The sequence below is a fragment of the Orbicella faveolata genome, unplaced genomic scaffold (genome assembly GCF_042242905.1).
Source record: "Orbicella faveolata isolate gen_17 unplaced genomic scaffold, um_ofav_v1 contig_46, whole genome shotgun sequence".
In the NCBI taxonomy this organism is placed as follows: Eukaryota; Metazoa; Cnidaria; class Anthozoa; order Scleractinia; family Merulinidae; genus Orbicella; species Orbicella faveolata.
Genome location: NW_028301576.1, coordinates 32,518,436 through 32,541,472, shown reverse-complemented (window position 1 = coordinate 32,541,472; position 23,037 = coordinate 32,518,436). Strand labels below are relative to the sequence as shown.

General features: G+C 37.3%; 2 protein-coding genes and 1 pseudogene across 2 annotated transcripts; 1 reads left to right on the top strand and 2 right to left on the bottom strand.

Moving 5' to 3' along the window:
• The first annotated feature begins 9,415 nt into the window (after nucleotides 1-9,415).
• On the top strand, nucleotides 9,416-10,392 carry LOC149099803 (large ribosomal subunit protein uL13-like). Its single transcript, XM_089277021.1, has one exon. The coding sequence runs from the start codon at nucleotides 9,430-9,432 to the stop codon at nucleotides 9,799-9,801; it is 372 nt and encodes a 123-aa protein (XP_089133147.1). The 5' UTR covers nucleotides 9,416-9,429; the 3' UTR covers nucleotides 9,802-10,392.
• A 659-nt stretch (nucleotides 10,393-11,051) lies between these two features.
• LOC149099801 (uncharacterized) lies at nucleotides 11,052-19,715 on the bottom strand. The gene is made up of 6 exons (XM_089276912.1): nucleotides 19,582-19,715; nucleotides 19,308-19,379; nucleotides 11,928-11,966; nucleotides 11,777-11,812; nucleotides 11,555-11,575; nucleotides 11,052-11,164 (listed from the first exon to the last, which is right to left on the bottom strand). The coding sequence occupies exons 1-6, from the start codon at nucleotides 19,706-19,708 to the stop codon at nucleotides 11,052-11,054; spliced, it is 408 nt and encodes a 135-aa protein (XP_089133038.1). The 5' UTR covers nucleotides 19,709-19,715.
• Nucleotides 16,244-17,888, bottom strand: LOC149099802 (uncharacterized; annotated as a pseudogene).
• Nucleotides 19,716-23,037: the final 3,322 nt, after the last annotated feature.

Here is a 23,037-nt window from a genome sequence, read left to right as displayed (position 1 = left end):
AGAGAATAAGATTTCATATCATTCTTTTACTGGCTGTTTTAAAACTTGGATATTCTAAAGTGCTGGCAGTCTTTGATGTTTTAACCATTTGTCTTAAAGAAACTGAGCTAAATTGTTCCATGCTGCCCACTCATTCTAGGCCTATCAGCAGACTGAGTTATTACTTTAGCATAATTTACTCAAATGACTATTTGCCAGTGCATTTGGTAATCACGGTTTTGGGTAATGTCATTAGTTGTTAGGCGAAGGCCTGTAGCTATTAACAGATCTGGGACATTAAAGTTTTACATCGCCGCCAATAAGGAGGGAACACTGCGTTAACTTGAAGGTTTAATATACGACAACTTGAATCAATGGCGAGCACATGGAACAGACTTAGTCCAGATGTGCCTGTGCAGCACTAACAACAGCTGGGTACAATGCAATAACAACACATGTTCACTATAATTGGTACTTGTTCAAAATAATTGGGACTAATTGGTGTTAGTGGTTATTGCTTGTTAGTGGTTATTGCTTGTTATCACATGTTAGAGCCAATCAGGATCATGCATTTTTATGGCCCACAGAGTCAATAATGTTATCTGCTAACAGGGCAATTATAACCAATGAGTGGTTTGTTATTCAATAACAGGATAACAGAGAATAACAACTTTGTGTTAGGGGACAATATTAGTCAATTCCACCAATAACACGCTCACAGGATGCAAACATCTGCACAACCTGAGAAGATGCTGAAAACTTCAAATTTAGAGGAAAAGCAAAAGGGTGATAAGCTTTAGATGTAACCATTCACAAGTTTATGACATGATGCTTTGGTAAAATTATTTTGAATCATAAATATCATCCTGTTCATTCAATGTTTTTTTTCGATTTTAAATAAACCTGTTCTGTTGGAAAGAAAACTTTTTCAATTAGCGAAAATATCACTGGGAAAATAAAGTCCGTAGCTAAGAGAAAAGAATTATCGTGTTCTGGCTGTTAAGCGTGGCCGGAAAGGCAAGACCTTATCAGATAACACATTTCAAACATTCCTGCACGCAGTGCTATTACATAAACTTGACTTGTCTTCGGTCATCTTTCTTCTAATTGATCTACTTGCCATGTATTAAAACTATGCAACTTTGATATATTTGCGATGAGCAACTGGAATTATGTTTGATACAGTAATGACGAGTCTAAAAAAAATATATCAAAAGCTGTGTTTGTTTTGCTACTCACAACGTTAATATATAAGCATATCACGTTACATGTACGTATGTTTGGAACAATAGATCATTGAACAAGCTCAAGAGATCATCGAGTCAGCCATTGCAGACCAATTAGAGACTTGTTAGTCGATAACAGGATAATGGTTTCCTCGTTAGTGGATAATGTTAGACAGAAACGACCAATAGCGCTAAAGGAACATGTCACGAGGCACCAGATTTTGTCCTTGAAGCGCAACGTAAAATTCCATCAAAATTATCTGCCCTTGTTTGGCTGGTGCCGATTTTTGCGGTTAAAACATTAGGTTTTAGCGGCTCTAAAGTGAATGTATGATCCCACTAGTTGTTAACTCGGGTCTGGTACTATTTTAAAATCATTTTAAACTTATTCTGTTTTGCGCCAAAATACGATCGTTTGCCACGAAATCCCCGCTTTTTCCCTCGAATAAAGAGATGCTTTTACTATTGGAAAAGTTGTCTCTCGTCTAAATACTCTCCACATATTCCAGCCGTGCACAACAGCAATAACGCCAAAACAGATCGTAAAAACACAACTTTATTTGCTATCGTGTGCTCACTGGAGGCCGCACGGCCCATGACTCAAATATCTACAAAGGGAAAGTAAAATATGGTCACGAGAAAAATCTAGGCGAAAAACTAAGAGGGTACCAACGAGCATCCATAGGATGAAAAAACCTCGCCGCGCTCGCTGCAGTAATGCAGAGGAAAAACCCCAGCCCTATGGATAGAAACCCTCCGACCTGCTAGGCTCGGTCTTATTAAATTAAATTCCTAATGATTTCGAGACTGAAAGTAGGGACTGAACGTAGGGACTGAACATTGTCTTTAACATAACCATCTTTGGCATTTTCACTCTGCTAACGACCGTGTCTCTTAAAAAGTCTATCAGCGATGCCTGCATTGGTGGCAGCTGTGGCTCCTCCAGCCCTGAGACTGTGAAGACTTATGCAGGAAACGTCAGTAATGTCTTTGAAAGCGTCCTTAACGATCTCCCTGGCTCTGCTGTAGCTTAAGCCTTGACGTCGAACTTTAGATGTACATCGAGGAGACAAGAGGGCTCTGAATAACGGTAAATCCTCACTAAGATCAATTTCAGCGGCAGCAATGTATTGCTCTAAAGCCTTTACAGGACAGGTTTCCAGGTTTGATCGCGCTATTGTTGTCCACGCCCCATCATGGTATTGGTCTGTCTTGGACGACTAAAAATATGGACACATAAGTAGGAAAAACTTTATGTCACAAGCTCGAATAGAGCATAGCTCACTGAAACGAAAAAACCCAGCATATCCTATGAGACATAAAGCTACTGTTCTCAAATCCGATAAGGAAGGAGACTTATCTGAAATCTTGGAGGATGCAAGCGCCCTCAGCATCTCGGGAGTGATGGGTTCTTTCTTCGATTTAGCCTTCCCCAGAATCCTTTGAGATGCGCTAACCATGGCAGAAACCATAGGATGCACCGAGACCTTGGGCAAACCGGCCAGCTGTTGGGCCCAGTCGATACTGTAAACAGCATTAAGAACTGGAGAAGGAGAATTAGCTTCCAGGATTAGGCACTGCAGGTAAACTGAAACTTGAAGGGGGTTGGCGGGCATGTGGCGAATACAATTAGACAACGTCCAAAACTTCCAACGTCTAAAACCAGCCAGGTAAGTGCAAATAGTGCCATCGGCTCTGGAAGCGAGCACGGTTTCCTGGACTCGACTAACCAAGGGCTGGAGATGGTCGGGGATAGCGGCAAAGAATTCGGTCCACATCTCTGATTGAAACACATCTAAAATCAAAATAAAACTGACAAGCAAATTAGCAAAATAACAAAGAAAAACATGACGTGAACAAAAAGGTAATAGCAATACAAAAAAGACATAAACGGGCTCGAGAAAGAGCCCAAAAAATACGTCTCGGCTACACAAATAGCTACCGACTTTCGCCACAAAAGAGCTATATATCGGGCACAGATCGTCCCATACTTCATGGTGGCACACAGCCCAACCATTTGGATACAGAAAGACCTTAATTCCCAGGGCGCAAAAAACAAAAGGGGGGCACAGATGGTCCCATTCATTCTCAAGGGCAAACAAAGGCCCCTAACATTTGGGCACAGATGGTCCCATACTTCATGTAGGCACACCGGCCCTAACATTTTAGATACAGAAGTTCCTGAATTTTTAGGGTGCAAAAAAGGCCCCATTCTTCGGGCACAGATGGTCCCACTCATACTCATGGGCAAGCAATCTCCCTAACAATATAAGCCCAGAACGTCTCATACTTTTCGGGGGTAAAAAACCTAAAGTTCACGCACAGGTGATCCCATATTCCTAGGGCGCAAGAAAGGCCCTACCTACCGGGCACATGTGGTCCCATACATCTCATGCACAAATAGGCCCTAGAATCTAGAGCTCAAAAGAACGAACCCTAAATTTTTGGCCCTGATAGAAATAAATGATAAATAAATAAACGAATAAATCACAAGAAAAAGAGAGTAAAAATAAAAATAAAATAAAAGCGAGTCACCTCCAGAAGAGAGCGCCAAGAGGACGAATTAGCATAAAACCACTCCTAAATACCCTGTTCAAAACCCCTAGAGAGTTCATACCGACGAGAGAATATTTTTCCGCTAATTTCCAAACCGCGGAAAAATTCTACTCTCGTCTAAATACTCTCCACATATTCCAGCCGTGCGCAACAGCAATAATGCCAAAACAGATCGTAAAAACACAACTTTATTTGCTATCGTGTGCTCACTGGAGGCCGCACGGCCCCAAGAGTACAAAGAAAGAAAAAAAAGGACAACAAAACCATATAAAATACAAGAGGAAAAACTTTCAGACAAAATGGATTCTCAAAGCAAGCATCCTAAAGTTTAAATTCTCATTACCAAAGACGCTATTACATCTACCGGGAATGAAAGCTTCTTTTAAAGATGGAAGATCCATCCAGTCAACAATAAAATCGGAAAATTTATCGCCGCCGGCGCTAATCATTGGCCAGAAGGGAGCGGAATGCCACAGCGGAACAATAAGAGTCCCTGATGCCTTGCAGTTACGCATATGAAGTAACACTCGCAGAATAAGGCAAATACGCGGACATACATAATTGTTCTCCCCTGCCCAGTTCATAATGAATGAATCAATTCCTTCCGAGCCTGGATTCCAAAATCTAGAATTGAACCTCGGAAGTTTGGCATTTAAATAATTAGCAAAGCGATCGAAAGAGTGCGGACCCCAAACAATATCAATGTTTTGAAATGTATCCCACAAAAGACCCCAGTCATCGGGATCGTAAATGCGGCTGAGAAAATCGGCCTGGTCATTCTGAGATCTAGGGATCCATTCCATCTTGATCGAAATACCGCGATGACAACAAATGTTAAAAATCGACAAAGCTTCAGTCTGCAAATGACCTTTACTGCTGCCAGATGAAATGATCCTGGGAACGTTCTGATTATCTGTAAACCATTTCACAGTCAATCCTGACAACTTGTCCAGTAAAGAAAGAAGAACAAATTTAACGGCCAAAATTTCTCGCAAAGTAGAACAGGTATGCATTTCCTTTTCGGACCAAGTGCCAGACACAAAATCCTGACCACATTGAACGAAATAGCCACCAAAACCAGTGTCACTTGCGTCAGAATAAACAACGCCAACAGCACTTGACTTGGGCGACATAGGCTTGCCATTAATGGAGTCGATGTTGTTCTACCAAAATAAAAGCTCATTACGAATCTCAAGGGACACGTCCAAAGGCTGATCCCAGGAGGTTCTTTGCTCTAGGGCCGCATAACAATTTCTTGTCAACAATCTAGTAATATTACCGACAGCACACGACATAGAAATAATTTGCCCCGTAATTGAAGCAAGACCACGGGCTGAAAAACTACTTTTTTGAAGACAGGAAGCAATGGAGGATTTCAGCTTGAGAATACGCTCTTCGGGAATATGAATCAAACCGTGTTGGAAGTCCAAAACCGATCCCAAGAAGACTAACTTCTGGACAGGTTCCCAATTTGATTTTTCGTCATTAGCTGTAAAACCGGCCAAAGTCAGGTCCTTACGAACTTGAACACTAATGTTTTCGGCACTTTCGAAAGACAAATTTCCCCCGATGCCATCGTCTAGATACATCAAGGCTAAATGGCCGTGAGCCCTCCAAAACTTAACTAATTGACGTATGACTTTTGTAAAAATATACGGTGCTGAAGTTAAACCAAAAGGTAGCACTTTAAACTCGTAGAAATGCATCACGCCATCGACTGAAGGCCATTTGAACGACAGAAACTTCATATGTTCTTCACAAATGTCAATGTGATGATATGCCGATTTGAGGTCGAAGGAGAAGACAAACATCCCAGGTGAAAACATTTGAAGAACAGTTCTTAAATCTTCATACTTGACAGATTTTTTGACGACAAATTTGTTTAAATGAGACAAATCTAAAATAAGTCTTAACTTCCCTGAAGACTGGACAGCGACGTGCAGCGGATTACAAAATTGAGGGTATTCCTGAACTTCCCTTACACAGCCACGTGCCATCAACTCTGAAATTGCCTCCCGAACAAAACTATCCCTACGAAGGGCGGAAGATCTATTTTCAATCGAAAACGGTAAAGGCGATTCCATAAAAAGAATCTTGTAACCATTCTGGGTAATGTCTAGAACAAAGTCCGAAGCCTGGATAGTATCACGCCAAAATGTGAAGTTCGCATGCAGTTTTCCTTGAGTAAAGCTGGATGCCTCGATATCCTGTTCAAATTCGTACTGATCCAAAAAATTAAGGTTTTGATCCTGAAGACAACAGTTTGTCTTTGGTGGGGCACATATTGGCCCAGTGTCCTCGTTTACCGCATCGAAAGCACATGTCAAGGCCTCTGAATGAGTTGTAAGGGTATCGACCTTGGGGACGAAAATAACTAGTAGCTGGAGGAAAAGAGCTAAATGTACCGCCAACTCTGGAGGTGCTAGAAGATGAAAGCGCAGAAGAGGAACCTTTAGGACTAGTTTTCCTCTTTTTCTCTTGCAGTGTTTTGATCTTAGCGGCGGCTCTTTTCTCGGCTTTTTTAATCTTCGAAGCGTCGGCCTCGTCGTCGGCCAAATCGTCGCAAACATACTCTTGCACCGTAGCCGAACCGAATTCAGATTTGTCGGCCAATTTAATAATTTTTTGCCTATTATTTAGCAAAGAAATACCTTGTTAAGCTCTTCCTTGGCTTTAGGAATATTTCCACCTTCCAGGGCTTTCAGGGCCAAATTACTCGTCTTGGCCACTTTGCGGTTGAAACTAAACTGTTGCTTGTTTCCTTTCTTCTTGAAGACGTAATTGTCGGGCTGAAGATCCGTCGCAATTTGAACCGCTAAATCAGACTGGGCTTGAAGCAGGTTGGTCTGAAGTCCTTGGATCTGGGAGTTAACGGCTGATAAAATTGCATTCTTCTGGGCATCTAAAACAGCACTCAGTTCTGGAGAAATAGAGGTGCTGGCTCCTGCTGAGTCTTCCATAAGGATGAGAGCAACACAAATAAAAGCGAGTCACCTCCAGAAAAGAGCACCAAGAGGACGAATTAGCATAAAACCACTCCTAAATACCCTGTTCAAAACCCCTAGAGAGTTCATACCGACGAGAGAATATTTTTCCGCTAATTTCCAAACCGCGGAAAAATTCTATTTTAAATAGATTAAACAATAAACAGTGGAAACATTAGCTTTTAGCAGCTCTGATGTGAATGTATCATCTCTATGATTGTTTACTTGGGTCTGGAACTTTTTAAACGCTAAAATCGTTTTAAAACTTGATTATTCCATTTTGCACCAAAATACGGTCATCTGTTGCGAGATCCGTGCTTTTTCCCTCGAATAAAGAGACATGGCCATGCTTTTGCTATTGGAAAAGGCGTTATTCAAATGTGTTTGTTCTGTTCTGAATTTGTTGATTAAGAGAAGTGCATGTCAATTTAACTATATATTAAACTCACCTCTGTTGTTTCGTGTGAAAGTGACCATGAAGCTCAAAGGAAGCCGAAGTCTCCTCTTATATAATCGATTTTTGCCTTTCAATGTTCCCATTCAGTCTTAAGTTCTCTGCCTCTTCGCACTTAATTATATTGTATTTTTCCTCTTAACTGTACTTTTTTGAGTTTCTGTTGGAAGTATTTCATTTGTTGACCATTGATAGGCAACCGATCCCAGACCCTCACGAGTTTGCATGCTGAACTGCAAAGCGAGAAAACAGTCCCGTGGGTGGTAGGGTGAGTGTGAGAAAAGGCGGAGGAGCGTCGGGTGTCTTAAAGATGTTATTTACCAGTACAGTCCACTGAAATGTGACAAAATAGTTTTATTTCACACTCCAAATAAACTGTTCCTTTACTTGACATTTTTAGCTGTAAATTAAATACTTTTTATTTAAACTCGTGATTGGCACCGAAAAATTGTACATATGAAGCATATGGGTGCAACGTCAGTTGAGAATGATCCTTTATTGTTCTATTCATGTCTTGACGGCGATACTTTGAAAAGTGAATTAGGGGTGAGCCCCAAACCCATCGCATGGGAATTTGACCCAAGGTCAACGACAATAACATATTGCAAGTTCCGCTTTCAACTGCATTGTTGTCTAGATGTATACTTCAAACTGTTCAATGGAAATTATTTTTTTTAGAAATACTTGGATGAAAAGCTTGAAACCTGTCTTTGATTAACTTAATATTTTTTACATTGTATTTTGTAACACCTTCATCGGCTTTCATGACTTCAACATCGTGGCGGAAGATGAAAATGGCCTTAATGTCTTGTTTATCCTGGACTCGAGGCCAGATGAAAGCACCTTTTTTATTCTCTAAGAGAAAGTTGTTCCAACCTTATGAGAAAGAATTTTTCTACTGTTCCAATGTAGAAACCTTTCTTTGTAGACGACAGCAACCCACTTGTTCAATTGTAGTTTCTTCAGGTCATAATCCTAAAGAATTAAAAGAAAGGAGTTAATTTTCCTGTGGGTTTCTAGTTTTGATACCGTTTCCAAAAATTCTTTTAAGTGGGATAAAATAATTTATTGGTTGTATATACACTTGACCTACCCATTCATCTTGATAAGGCTGTTTTGTCTTTGAGATCTGCTTTTAAAGTGAAATTGAAAAACAACTATCACATTTAAGCTTACAAATAATGAGACACAACAGAATAATTGCTTTTCTGACAAATGACACTAATTTGTATGACTAAAAGTTGAAGAAATATAGCATAGATACTTAACTTCTGAAGCTAGGATCCATGAGAAATCCATGAAAAGACAAATCTGAGTTTTTTTGAGCAAAGTAGCCCAGTCTTGTGATGCCTCAATCCTCTCTACTGTGTAAAAGAACTTCTGTATACAACCAAATTGCCTGTTGCATATCAAGTACAAATGTCCCTCTAAAGGAAACTTGAGATCTATTCTCCGAAACTTTTCCTTTTTCACCAGGTGATTGAGGTAAAAAACTAGGCATTCTTTAAATTGGCCCTGAGTGTTATCACACCAGATAGCTAGGGGATCAAATCTGCCATGTTTTGTTTCAACTTTGTCAAGTAGATTGTTCAACAGAGATATTACCTCATTCAGTCCTGCTTTAAAAACAGTTCTTTAATAATATTGAAGTACATTGGGCAGTTTAAACATGATTAAGGACTATAGTTGCTGGCTTAGGAGGCAGTATATATCCAGGAGTGAGGATCTAGATAAGGAGAAATTTGAAGTCTAGGTTAGGGTGGCTAAATTTTGGTTATGGAGAAGTCACAGGTTAGGAGGGAAACTTCAAACTCTCATATCATCCTGAGCAAGAGATATTTAGCTTTCATTTCTTATTACTAGCAAAAAGAACACAGCAAGATGGAATGCGTGCCATATTACAATTACGCTTTAATTAAACATAATTAGACAATTTCAACGCAGTAAGTAAAAATTGAATGACTTACCAGCAACCTGGGAGCTCCAAAATGGGGTTTGAGAAGTCAATTGTCATCGACACTTCATGCCATCTGTTAGGCGGTTTAGCCTCCACTATTGCCAAGAGCCTGATGATGACTTATCGGTAACCTGCTAACTCCAAAATGAGGTTTGAGAAGTTAATTTTTATGGACGCTTCGTACCATCTGTTAGGCGGTTTAGCCTCCACCATTGCCAAGAGCGTGTTGACGACTTATCAGCAACCTGCTTCTTCCAAAATGGGTTTTAAGAAATGAATTGTCATCGACGTTATGGGCGATCGTCAGGTCGTTTAGCCTTAACCATTGCCAAGAGCTTATTTACTGGGCAAAGAATAGGTGTTGTTCGCTGTGAGCAAGTGAACATCAATGGAAGTTTCTACAGAAACAAGCTAGAGTACCTTGATTTCTCACTGAAGAGAACCAACACCAAGCCTAGCAGGGGACCATTTCATTCCAGTGCTCCAAGCAGAATTGAATGGAGAACAGTTAGAGGGATGATTCCACAGAAGACCAAAGGGGGTGCAGAGGTGATGCAGGCTGAGCAAGACAAATCAGATGAGCCGAAGTCTGTGAATGAGGTGTTGGAAAGTTATGGTTATGGATACAGTCATCAGCAGAAATAAATTTCTTGCACTTAGGAAAGTTTGCGAGGATACAGATATTTATACAACTGTGAAGCGACATCTTTGAACCCTCTATGGTCCATACGCACTTTGCAATGAGCATTATATGGAATTGTCCTCTTTCGTGCACTGAGAGGCCACAGGAAATAGAAATGAAATTCTACGAGCGAAGCAACAGGTATTTTGTGTTGTCTGTTGTTTCAATGATCGAATAGACCTCTGCTTGTGTACAACGACAAATGCACGCGCTTAATTCATAAACAAAGAGCGCTATGACGGTACTTTCAAAACTGGTTTAAACATTCAATCTTCTTACAAGTACTTGAAGTTAAACACTAAAATCATACATTACCTTTTTTAAAGAATGCAGTGTGCTGACAGGAAATCCAAGCCATATTTTGCTGCCATTTTGAAGAGTGAGCGGTCCCACACAAGTTTTAAAATCAATAGAATTTTGGGCAATAAAATAAAGCATAACAGATTAGAGCTGTCGTTTAATAAGAGTTTAATAAGACTGCATAGTGTCAGCAGGAAAAAACACTATTAACAAGGGCTCTGAGCTTCAAATAAGTGATTAGCCAGCCCTCATCTCGTCAAAAAAAATAAATAAATAAATAAAAATAATGAGAAAGTGCACAAGAGGAGTATTGGGATTACGAATTATGGGATTAAAATTTGCTAAGTAGCAATAACAAGAGTAAACGTTTGTTAGAATTTTAGACAAACTTTTCATGAACACTTAGACTTCTGTTTTAATAAATCTTCATGCATACCATGTTTTGTGAAAAATTAGTTTACTACATCTTGAAAAAGGTGACATTTTAATTACTGCCTAGTTTCAAATAACGCAATGGAGGACGTAGTAACTGTGATCATGGAGGTAGTGGTTTTAAAACAAGGGCGTTTGATTTACACTTTGATAAGCTTGACCTTTGCAAATTTTGTTGTTACCAACTTTCCCCATCGATTCCAAGAAGAAAATATATATCAATGTGTGTATGGAGATTATTGCAACTTTCATTTCTATTTTTCTTGACTGGTATTTTTTTGCCATCAACTCGCAATTTGCATTATAGACGGTAGTATTCTGTATCTAGCAGAACATATCGGCATTAAGTTGCGATTCAAACTTCTTTTCGTTGCTTTTCTCTCTTTTCGCAAGAGTTTTTGTGCTAATCTCAGTTCGCAAGTGAACATTTGCGCGGTTTCGGTTCCTAAGCCTAAATGAGATACTTTACCGAAAATCAATCTTACTGCGAAGGCCTGGAAGAAAGCCGTACCGGAACTTCAAATGTACAGGGTAGGTTTTTACGAGAAGAACAAATTAAGGCGCAAAGTTGAAGCCAGAATTCTTTTTCACTTTCTAAACAATTAAAGTCAAAAAAAAACTTAAGAATATGAAAACAAATAAAACTAAGATTACAGTGATTAATTTGGTTGGAGAATGGTTTTATTGGTTACATGTAGCATGCGCTCAAATATAAAGCACAAAACAATTTCAAGAAATCTTCTCTTTTCTCAATCAGGTGGCAACCAGCTAATCTAATTATTCCTGTTTAAGTTGTAAAAGTAACTTGAAAAAAAAAGTAACAAAGCAAATAAATAATTGGAACTATCCAATGCAATTGGGTCTAAAAAGTTCATAGGGCGATAATAACTTTGCGATTATAATTGCCATTGTTTATTCGTAATAGGGCAATCGAATTTTTATATCAAGAAAGCAGTTTAAAATCTAATAAAACGGAATACTTACGATCATCCAATGGCGCAAAAACTAGAATAAAATGTGAAAAGAAATAAAAGTAAGATTAAGGGAACTTGACATGTACCAAAATAAACGCAAAATGATATCTGGTTCTTATGTAATCTTGGGGCGAGAAAACTGATGTTATAAACTCCTTACAAAGTTTTTCAAAACGCACCTTGAAAACAAAAAAAGAGTAAGTTTGTAAGAATATAAATGATATGTACTTACAAGTGCTTTCTTCCGCAATGGGAACTTCGTGTGGCACTGAAAAGTTTCATAGAGATAAAGGTTTTAACTTTAAGATGAAGTTGAGCAATCAAATCTTCACGTAAGTAAAGCAAAGAAGTTTAAAATAGAAAACTAAAGATAAAATACGTACACTCGTCTGAATTAATCTTTATGTTGATTTGCTGTTGATCTAGAAGACAAATATACATTTTAAAACCATTAGAAATTATCTTGGCTAACGGAGCAACATCGGTTTTCTAACGACGATTGACATATTTAGAGAAAAAGTAATACGGTTTACTTCATTAAAGTGCCCTAGTGCGAAGAAACTTTAAATTTGCACTGCATTCATTTTGCGAGGTGTAAATTTCTTGACAAACGCAGCTTTAAACTTACCCATCTTAATAAAACGTAGAAAAACAATTAACTGAACTTGCAGCGCAATGTTACAATGGCGCAAAACAAGCAGGGTGTTGGCGTTTTATACAGGAATGCTAAACGATGTCATTGTGTTGCATAAAAAGACGTTATTGGTTCTGAGATGTTTGAGTGACAAAAACGTAGATTGGCTGTTGCGTTTGCTCTTTGGCTTGAGGCGGGGCTAAAAAAGCACCCTGGGGCCGAGATTGGAGATAGGCCCTTTGCAGAGCATACTACTTTATTAATCATAAAAATCAAGTAATTGAATTATCCACTATGGATCTACCGTAGAACCATTTTAAAATTTTAGCTTGAGTTTCAATTCAAACGCAGAGACAAGTCTCTTGTCTTATAATATATCAAAGTTACAAAAAAGAGGAAACCTTTACCTTTAGAACAATGTAAAGAAAATGCAAGTAACACCAACAGAAAGAGACGGTTGTTTAGGGTTTCCATTTTGTATTAACTATGTCAACCAATTTCACTGGATGACTGAAAATTAAAACCTACAAAGGCATCTTTATATCCAATTTGGCAACAGTGAACAGCAACCTTATTGGCTTATGGTTTGATAAATATTGCAAAATTTTCATTTATAGCAAAGTGAGTGCTGATTATCCTCCACTTATTTTGTTTACCTTTTTGTAGCCCTTTATCTTTTTGAGATCATTTCGCTATGTTAACAATGCATTTTTCTCTTCATTGCATTTGAATCTAAATTTATGTTATCAGTTCCCAGAGTGGTTACTGATGTTTTTTAAAGTTATTTTAACTTTGTTTTTGGCGCTGTTTTCCAAGTATATATGTTATCTTTGAATGCATTAGTTAGGCTCCATTGGAAAATTTTTACTATTTTCTTTTCCCGTCTACTTTTTCTTGATAACATAAGTACATAACCGGCAACACATTTTGTCAAGGCAACAATTTTCATATTCTTATCTTTATCTTTCTTGATATTGTTGTTACAGCATCAGTATAGCTCTGACGTGCATTGCTCTATCGGCTGTGTATTATTTTTGTGTGCTAACACCTCTTCTCGGTTGTCTAGTGGTCTCTTCTGTTTTCCAGTAAAAGTATTAGCACGCTTTTTTTTGTTGTTTTTTTTCTAACTAGGTTTGCACCCTATGATTGTCGCTATCAGGATGTGATAAAAAATGTCTTTTTTCGTTTTTTTATACTTTCTGCTAACCACATTTCTTACTTCTTAAGAATAACAATTTTAAGGAAATTTCTCGTTTAATCTAGCAGATCTAAAATGACGCAAGTATTTCTTGTATCTTTTCTACTGTATGCACCATTGTCTGTTTTTGTATGTACATCATATTTCCTTTTAAGGAGTTGTTTATTCACTTGTTCAAACATGCAGCCTACATGTTCTGTTTCTCCATTGCGTCTTCGCATGTCTCCATTTCTATCTGTAAACATTTTGCTATGTCCTTACGTGCAGTCAAGGACTGTTATAACAGAACTGTATTTTTTTATACTCAAGCTTTATTTCATTATCTTGAGGCAGATGTACTTTGCTACGAAATAAGAAGTTTTCAAAACCTCCCCTGTTGATTCCATCTCGTTTCAAATGGGACGGGTTGTTATCAGGCCAACTGACCACTTTGACATAGCTATAATTATTCATTTTTAAAATAAGTGGATTTTTCGGCAACTTTCAAAGTCCAGTTACGAGTAGAAAAGTCTATTTTTCTGTGGGGACTTTTTTACTTCTTTGTTCTCTGGGAAAATGACTTTATGCACACTTTTTTAAAGAGCGCATTTGGAAAAAACTATTTTGTGATATACCTCTTTCAGTTATTGTTGCAGTTGTATGTTGCCTATTGTTCAAAAAATTAGGTCTTATCTCTATGTTACCAAACTGTGGCTAGTATTGTTTATCGATCAATTAATGCAATTGATCACACAGGAACTTCTTGTTCTTACTGAGGTCCCTTTATTTTCTATACTGTGACAGGGATGTTTGCAAAAAAAAAAACAGTTGAGAGCAAGGAAGATAACATCAAAGTGAAATAAAGCATTATCTACCTTATTCGCCGGGCAGGCTTCATTTATCGACTGGCCAAGATTCTCCGTTATCTTTGGACTTCATTTCCGACATGAAGCAACTTGAGACTATGCTACATGAGCTGTGTAGGATGTTAATCTTACTTTCAGTGTAGTTGTCTATAACTAGTCATTTTGCTTCGCTTCTTTTACTTCTCACTTAAGCCATTCGTTTAGCGTTAAATGTCGAACCGTACTATTAAAGCTTTATTTTATTGGTCTCAGGCATATGTACTTTGCTACCTTACTGGCTTGTGGTTTGATAAATATTGCAAGAATTTTCATATATAGCCACCACTTGAGTGCTGATTATCCTCCAATTATTTTGTTAACCTTTTTGTAGTTTTTTATCTTTTTGAGATCATTTCTGTACGTTTACGATGCATTCCTCTCTTCACTGCATTTCAATCTAAATTTATATTATCAATTCCTATAGTGGTTACTGAATGAGGTTAGCCTTGTTTTTGGCACTTTTTCCAAGTAGATATATTATTTTCGATTGCATTAGTCAGACTCCATTGGAAAATGCTTATTCTTTTCTTTTTCCATCTACTTTCTCATGATAACATAACATCATGAGCGGCTACACGTTTTATGAAGGCAACTGTATCCCTATCTTTCTTGATCTTGCTACTTACATCATTTGTCTACGTTTCTCATGTATTGTTCCACGGATTGTGTAATTATTTTTGTGTGCTAACACCTATTCCCGGTTGTATAGTGAGCTCTATTGTTTTTTAGCAAAGTTATTAGCACGCTTCTTTTTGCTTTTTTCTAACTAGGTCTGCCCTCTATGATTGTCGCTGTAACGATCTAATAAAAAATATGCCTTTTCTTCTTCTTTTTTTTTTATACTTTCTCTTATCAACATTTCTTACTTCTTAAGAATAACAATTTTAAAGAAATTCTATCCTTTAGTCCAGTAGGTCTAAAATGACGCCAAGTATTCCTTGTATCTTTTCCGTTGTATGCGCCATTGTCTAGTTTGTTTGTGCACATCATATTTCCTTTTAAGGAGTTGTTTATGCACTTGTTCAAATGTGTCGCCTACATATTCTGTTTCTCCATTGCGTCTTCGCATGTCTCCATTTCTATCTGTAAACATTTTGCTATGTTTTTATGTGCAATCAAGGACTGTTACAACAGAACTATATTTTTTTATACTGAAACTTTATTTCATTATTTTGAGGCAGACGTACACTGCTACAAAATAACGAAATTTATCAAACCTCCCCTGTTGATACCATCTCATTTTAAATGGGACGGGTTGTTATCAGGCCAACTGACTGCTTTGACATAGCTATAATTATTCATTTTTAAAATAAGTGGATGTTTCGGCAACTATCAAAGTCCAGTTATATGTAAAAAAGTCTATTTTTCTGTGGGGACTATAACCAAGGCTGTCCGCATGTTTCTACGATGTTAATTTCTAAGTCTTTTTCATTTCTTTGTTTTCTGGGACAATGACTTTATGCATACTTTTTTGAAGAGCGCATTTCAAAAAGAAAGAATATTTTGTGACTTACCTTTTTCAGTTATTGTTGCAATTGTATATCGGCTATTATTCAAAAAATTATTTCTTATCTTGATATCAAAGAAGTGTGGCTAGAACTGTTTACCCATCAATTTTCCCAATTGATCACACAGGAACTTTTGTTCTTGTTGGGGTCCTTTTATGTTTGACAGTACAATAGGAACTTTTGTAAGAAAAAAGAAATCAGTTGAGAGCAAGGAAGATAACATAAAAGTTAAATAAAGCATCACATATCTTAGTTGTCACGCAGGCTTCATTTCCCGAATGGACAAGATTCTTCGTTATCTTTGGACTTCATTTCCGGCATGAAGCAACTACAGACTATACTATGTAGGATGCTAATCCTATTCCCAGGGTCGAAGGTCGTTTTCTATAACTATCCATTTGGCTTCGGTTCTTCTACTTTTCACTAAGGCATTTGTTTAGTTTTAAATAGCGAACTGTATATATTCAACACAAGAACAATTTTCAACAGTTTATTAAACATTATGCATTTCAGTGATATTACAATATTTTTCACTAATGAATTATTTCTTACACTTTCAAAAACGGAAACAATTTCTAGACGATAAACAATATTGGGTATTCTACAAATCAATCTCTTAACTTGCTATACACATATCTTATAGCATTAAGTTTCAACAAAGTAAGATTCAGCAAGGAAATGCTTTTCCATTTCTTTACGTTGCAAAGCAATAACTTTTACAACTCCTTGCTAACCTAAATAAAACAACAGGCAATGTTACTTTATCTTATTTGCTATATAAAATCGAAGACACCAGTTTACTTTTAGTGTTGAAAGTTATTTTCAACTCGCGTGCTGCCAAAAATGCAGCGATAATCTCAGAATTTGTGGGATTTTCCACATTAATTTTGTTGTAAGATTCTGCTTGTTCATTATACAACTTTATGAAAGATTCCACTTGATCTTGAAGAACCCTTAAAAGAACGTTGTGTTCTCCGCCAATGAATACCCCTACACTGAAGTGTGTTTCATCTGCAGCTGTCTTGATTTGACTTAACCCACAAGAATCACAAATACCTAGATCTGACTGAAGATTGCTCAGTCTACGGTGACAACTGTTGCAAACTGCATAGCGTTGAATTTCTTGCACCCCAGCAATTCGATTGACAGTTATAGTATTCAGTGAAAGAGACTCTTCATTTTCCATTAGCTGTGGAACAACTATCATATTCCGCACATCCGATTTCACTGTAGTAATGATGGTGTCAAAATTACTTGATAAATATTTCTCTCCTTGGAATGAGCGAACTCTTGCATTGACAATTTCGTATACTTGCCCTTCTTGGACTAAGGGGATATTTTTGTCCCATAAAGTAAGTTTAATTGCACTGGTGTCGTCCGCTATATTACAATCCAATTTCATTACTGACCACTCCTGAACCTTAACTTCACTCTACTCTGATCTGATATGTACTTTCCCGATAACTGAAACTAAAGTGAAATCTGAAATATTATTGATTTCACTGATTTTTATAAATCGTTTTGAAGGTGCCTGGTGATCAAATGGGCACTCTGAAATACTCTCAATTTTAGTACGTTTATTAATGACAATTGTCATGTCGTTGCTATTTTGCAATGACCTTTTCAATGAATAGTTGGAGAGCCTAACACTCTTTTGCGTTTCGTCTTTTTGCTTCACCTGATTATAGAGACTCTTATCAAAGCACACTCCATCGCAGAAACCATTTGTACTTTGAAACTTAAAGTTGAAATATGTATAATTAATGTGGCTCGGCTTTACTGGTGAAGTATCATGAATATGTCCAGAGATCGGAACTTTCTTTAGATGATCACATTCCTTTGCATCTCCATCAAACTGTTTATTCAGTTGACCTTCACTAAAAGATGCTACAAAAAAGAGAATAAGATTTCGTATCATTCCTTTACTAACTGTTTTAAAACTTGCATATTCTAAAGTGCTGGCAGTCTTTGATGTTTTAACCATTTGTCTTAAAGAAATTGAGCTAAATTGTTCCACACTCCCCAATCATTCTAGGCCTATCAGCGGATTAAGTTATTACTTTAGCATAATTGACTAAAATGACTATTTGCCAGCACATTTGGTAATCACGATTTTTGGTAATGTCATTAGTTGTTAGGCTAAGGCCTGTAGCTATTAACAGCATCTGGGATATTAAAGTTTTACATTATGATGTAGACGGAAAATAACACAATTCTGACATTCTGTACCATCAGTTAACGCTGATGTTTCTCCAGTGCAGAAAGAGTAGTCATGAGATATCAATCTTTCATCTCCCTTTTTTTTAGTTTCACCTGTAACAAAGCAATGATAGCAGTTCACCTTGAATACAAATCAAAGTGGCTGTGACCCACTGAACTTGGAAAATAATACTGAAACGGTATTATGGGGCACTTGAGCCTTCTGTACCTAATTATATAGGTAACCGTTTTCCAAGTAAATTCTTATGTGCACGTAGCACAGTGTGATCAGTGCTTACTCGCTGCGCGAGAATCTACGAATTCCAATCCTGTTAAAATAAATCATTTGTTTCAGACGATTGCTTTGGAACTTACAATATCGCGTAGGTTTGTCAATGAAAAACCACTAACACTTTTCCTGAATAGAATCGCTAAGTCAAGAACCATAAGTTTTTTCCTTACTGTGGAAAATTCGTTACACCTTCAATTTCTATATCTAAAAAATAATTAACATGACACGCTGCAAGAAACTTTAAAATGGCCTTACACTGCTCATGTTCGAAACCCGGCAGGGAAATAACAATATGTAAGATCGGGGATGCTCGTCGTCTCGATTGCAAACCAAGGATTCTGATCTACGCTCTAATTTAATTTCTGTTTTCAGGCTAGATTTCCCTCATCTCTCCAGTACCCGAGTTGGATCTACAACTGCGCGAGGAATCCTTTATTGAACAGTGGCTAATAATCGAACTTATTCCGTGTAATGAAGCTCAGGCAACGTCCACATTAGTCTCCGTCAGGAGTTAAATTGTAATTTTCCGAAGAGCATTTCTTGCCTTTTCATATGAGAGTTCCCCCCTTCGGGTTTCCACATGTCTAATGGGAAGTGAGTCAAGGAGTGATGGAGTGAAACCGTTTCACCACCGCAACTTGGAAAATAATAAACATATTCCGAGTTAAAAACTACCTTTAATGCTTCTTGCCAAGTCACAGCCAGACTAAAACTAAATAAGATTTAGTATCATTCTTTTACTGGCTGTTTCAAAACCTGCATGATCTAAAGAGGTGGCAGCCTTTGATCTTGTAAATATTTGTATTGAACAAATTGAGCTGAATTGTTACAACCTGCTGAGCCTTTTTCTAGACCATCAATGGATTGACTTATTACTTATTTAGCATAATTTACTACAATGACTATTTTCCGGTACATTTGGTAATGATGGTCCTGTATAAAGCCATTAGTTGTTAACCCGAAGCCTGTAATCATTAACGGCTTTTGGTAGATTAAAGTTTCAGTTCACCATGTAGACGCAAAATAACATAGTTGTGACATTTGGTACCTTCATTTTGTCCAGTGCAAAAAGAGTCGTCAATGGATTTCAAAGTTTCATCTTTTTTTTCTTCAGTTTCGCCTGTAAAAAAAAAAGAAATCCCAGTAAACACTGTTTACAAGTCGAGTCAAACAGTTATTTATTACAACATCCAAAATGTTTAAATACAACATCGGTAGAGCAATCCAACCAGCTTATCTTAAAAAGCAAAAAGATAATAAGTATGTAAGGAAAATTTAGTAATTCAGAAACCATCGACGGACAGAAATAACATTTCACTCACCTGTAGATTTTGACGTTCCTGTTTCACTAAAAGAATTTTCAGTATTGGCAGTAAAGATTTCCTGTTGTTTAATTTGCTGCTTTTGTTTGCCTAGTAAAGCAAAAATAAAGGTTATTATTTTTACCATTTTTCTCGCAAGATGCTGCTATTTCTACCGCTTATCTCTTTTACTTTACAACTGAAAGTGACAACAACAAACCTGTGTTTGAAACTCTTTCCTCCACGGTACTATTTTTCCTTAAACATTTACTCTTACTAAAGTCTTTCCTTTCTGCAATAGAGAAAATAGATTATAAAAATATAGTATATTTTAATATAGTTCCCCAGTTTCGGCTGTCCCTTACCTTTCGACATTTTCACAGCAAGAAACAATTATGCACTGATGGAAGAGAATTGTAACCACTATTCACCTCGCGTTACTCCACTGCACTGTTCAACAACATCATACGTGAGCTATTTAACTAAACTATTGCACCATCAACATGTAAACTATTGCACCATCATTTAACAATAACTAGCTGTCAATTAAATGTTACAACAAAACATACTGTTGCACTATCATTGTGTAATCGATACTTACTTGACTAATATTTTTATAATTCATGATTTCTTGTTAATTACAGCAAAAATTTCAAAGTTTCGAAGTTTTTCATGGCATATATTTTTGCTAACATCCCACTCGACTAACCCCCACTCCCTCCCCCACTTAACCAAAAAGCTTTGCCCATCCCTCGGTCCACTCTCAAGTCGGACAACACTCTTAAACATTCCTGGTGTTACATTATGACAATCATCATAGTCAGCAGTTATTCCCCACTCGGTGAAACCAAGTCCACCGCAGTGTTTTAAATTTTTAGAAGTCTTTTCCAACTGCTTTAAAAGGAACAAAATGTTTCAAATTTACTCGATAGAAACAATTGCATACCTAAAGAAAGCACACCAAGTCTCTGTGGAAAACTTCCATGGAACAAAGGATTTTTAAATATTTGTAGACTACGAGTAATCCCTCTTTCGCTTAGTCCGTCGTGCGTGATGCGAAAGAAATTCGCGAGAAAAAAATGGCCCCGCGAAATCCTGGGGGCTAGGAGCACGCGAAAGGAGGGACTACCTCCAAAGCCCAAGAGTTTGCCCTTTCACGGCCGAGTGATTTTTCGGTGTAGGATTTCTCATCTTGACGTCCTCGTATTATCGCCTGTTATCAATAGCCCCAGGAGATCTGAGTAAAATTGCTCTACTCTACTCTTCAAGTAGCCAGGTAAAAACATATGCCGTGAGAAGTATATCTTCGTTCAGTGTTCGTTCAGCGAAACTGCCAAAGAAGTTTTAAAAAGAAGACAGCGAAAGAGGCCTCTTGTAACGATTTTCGCTGCGTCTAAAAGTTATTGCGAAAATTTGAACAGAGTTTCAACCGAGAATTTATTTATATTATACACTATACATTATACATAGGAGATCATCCAACTGCGGTGAAATGTTTGCCGATAGCATCGGAAAATTTCAGGTGAATGTTCGGTTTCAAGTAAGAAGCCGGTTCAATCTTTCAAATGGACGGCAGAAAAAGGCCAAGCTCAGTGAATTTATAGTCGCTGACTTAGACGATGCTGTTGAGCGGCGAAATCACTAACACGCTCGCAGTCGAGTTGGAGGCAGAAAGCTTTGCCAAACAAAACACTGGATAAATTTAAATCTTTCCAAAGCCTGGTGGCAGATTCGCAAGAACATCAGGGCTTGCGAAGCTCGAATCCAACGCTTCGATTTGCTCTGGTACCGTTTCGATTTGCTCCGGTTCCAAAACATTCCTGCAAGACGTCACAGGTATCTCGAATGTTGACAACATGTTGTCAACGCTCCTAACATGAGCCAATAATATTTTTGCGTTGTGAGACCAACGCATAATTCAAACTCTTGGACTTAGGCGGTAGTCCCTCCGTTCGCGTGCTCTTCGCCTCCAGGATTTCGCGCTGCCATTTTTTTCTCACGGTTTTCTTTCGCGTCACGCACGACGGACTAAGCGAAAGAGGGACTACTCGTAGTCTAAAATATTTGGGAAGTTACACGCCATGTTGCAGTTTTAAACCAAAAACAGAATTCCAGCAAAGGACCGATTCATCCAGAGTATTTACAACAGGCCAATTTGTCGACTACATGAAGTTGTGACCTTCATTAATTCAGTTTTTTGGACCTTCACCCATAAAACCTGTGAGATGCATGTAATGAGAAGAAATAAACCAAGGTAATTCAAAATTTCTCTATTTTCTTTGTTAAGTCTCGATTGATTTCTATGTTAATGAGTGTGCTGCAGACCATACTGTGCCCAATTTGTACAAAGAGATGTTTCTGTACAATAACCTTAAAAGCGCTATACTCGACATGTAATTTGACATGTGCTATTTTTATTATTTCTGTTCTTCATAGGGAGAGAAGGATGACAATAATAAATAGTAAATTGCACAGCATATAATTAATGTCAACTGAATACTCTACTGAATATTGTCATCAAGATCATCATGTTTTCTATTCAACAGTAGCTTTAATGTTGTTGTTAATCTCCTAAAGCAGTGCATGACTATAGATTTTATGTGCCTCAAAATAATCTCAAAGTTTAGGAGATAAATGCCTTCCCGAATCAATACAAATTAATTGAGAAGGTAATTTTTCCTAAAAGAAATGTCATTCCACTGGCATTGAATACCATCATATTTTGAACTATGGTTTCATCTTCACTTTGTTATATGTCAAATAGTTTCTCTTTAGAATTTCATTTCCATTGTCTTGAAGTAAACTAGACCACCAATTCCTTGACTAAAATAACACTTGATGACTTCCACACTTGAGATGCATGAGCCAGTAATGTTTTTGTGCTGATTGAGATGTCCATTGTGTTCAAACTGTACTTCACATTCACTTGTTTTTGGTTACATGTATACTTTATCCATTATTTAGAAAGTGACACAATCTGGTGCAATGTCCCCAATCTGCAAGTTATAACAATCAGAAAAGAAATATTTAAGTTTTGCTATTTTGACAAGGAAGACTATTGAATTAACATATGTCCAAGTTCACCATAAAAATCAAAAAGTTTACTTTTACAAATTACAATTTTGGCACTTTCAACAGCTAGTAAAGTACTTGTTCCCATAATTAATTACAACAAAAAATAACAATGCAAAAAACTATGAATAAAAAGTATCTTATACAAATACAAGTGCATTGAATCAAACATCATGTTGCTTAACATAAATGGCCACACAAGTAAATGAATAAAATTTGAAACTATGCAGTAGTTTCAATAATCCAAATCACATTTTAATTTTAAACTATAAATTTACAATTATGAAACTTACCTTGGTGGTGGTCCAGGCTTCATGTTTCTACACATTGTGTAGAACATTGACTGCTATGCACTCAAACATAGAATTTCTCTGTAATACTCACTTTATCACCATATTCACTTCA

What these genes read in the sequence shown, in the direction of transcription:
- LOC149099803 (XM_089277021.1), top strand. Translation starts at nt 9,430, where the DNA reads ATGAATTGTCATCGACGTTATGGGCGATCGTCAGGTCGTTTAGCCTTA.
- LOC149099801 (XM_089276912.1), bottom strand. Translation starts at nt 19,708, where the DNA reads ATGGTAAAAATAATAACCTTTATTTTTGCTTTACTAGGCAAACAAAAG. An exon ending in AGGAACGTCAAAATCTACAG is followed by an intron (nt 19,380 to 19,581) that starts GTGAGTGAAATG and finishes TTTTTTTTACAG; the next exon opens with GCGAAACTGAAGAAAAAAAA. An exon ending in AAAGATTAATTCAGACGAGT is followed by an intron (nt 11,813 to 11,927) that starts GTACGTATTTTA and finishes GAAACTTTTCAG; the next exon opens with TGCCACACGAAGTTCCCATT.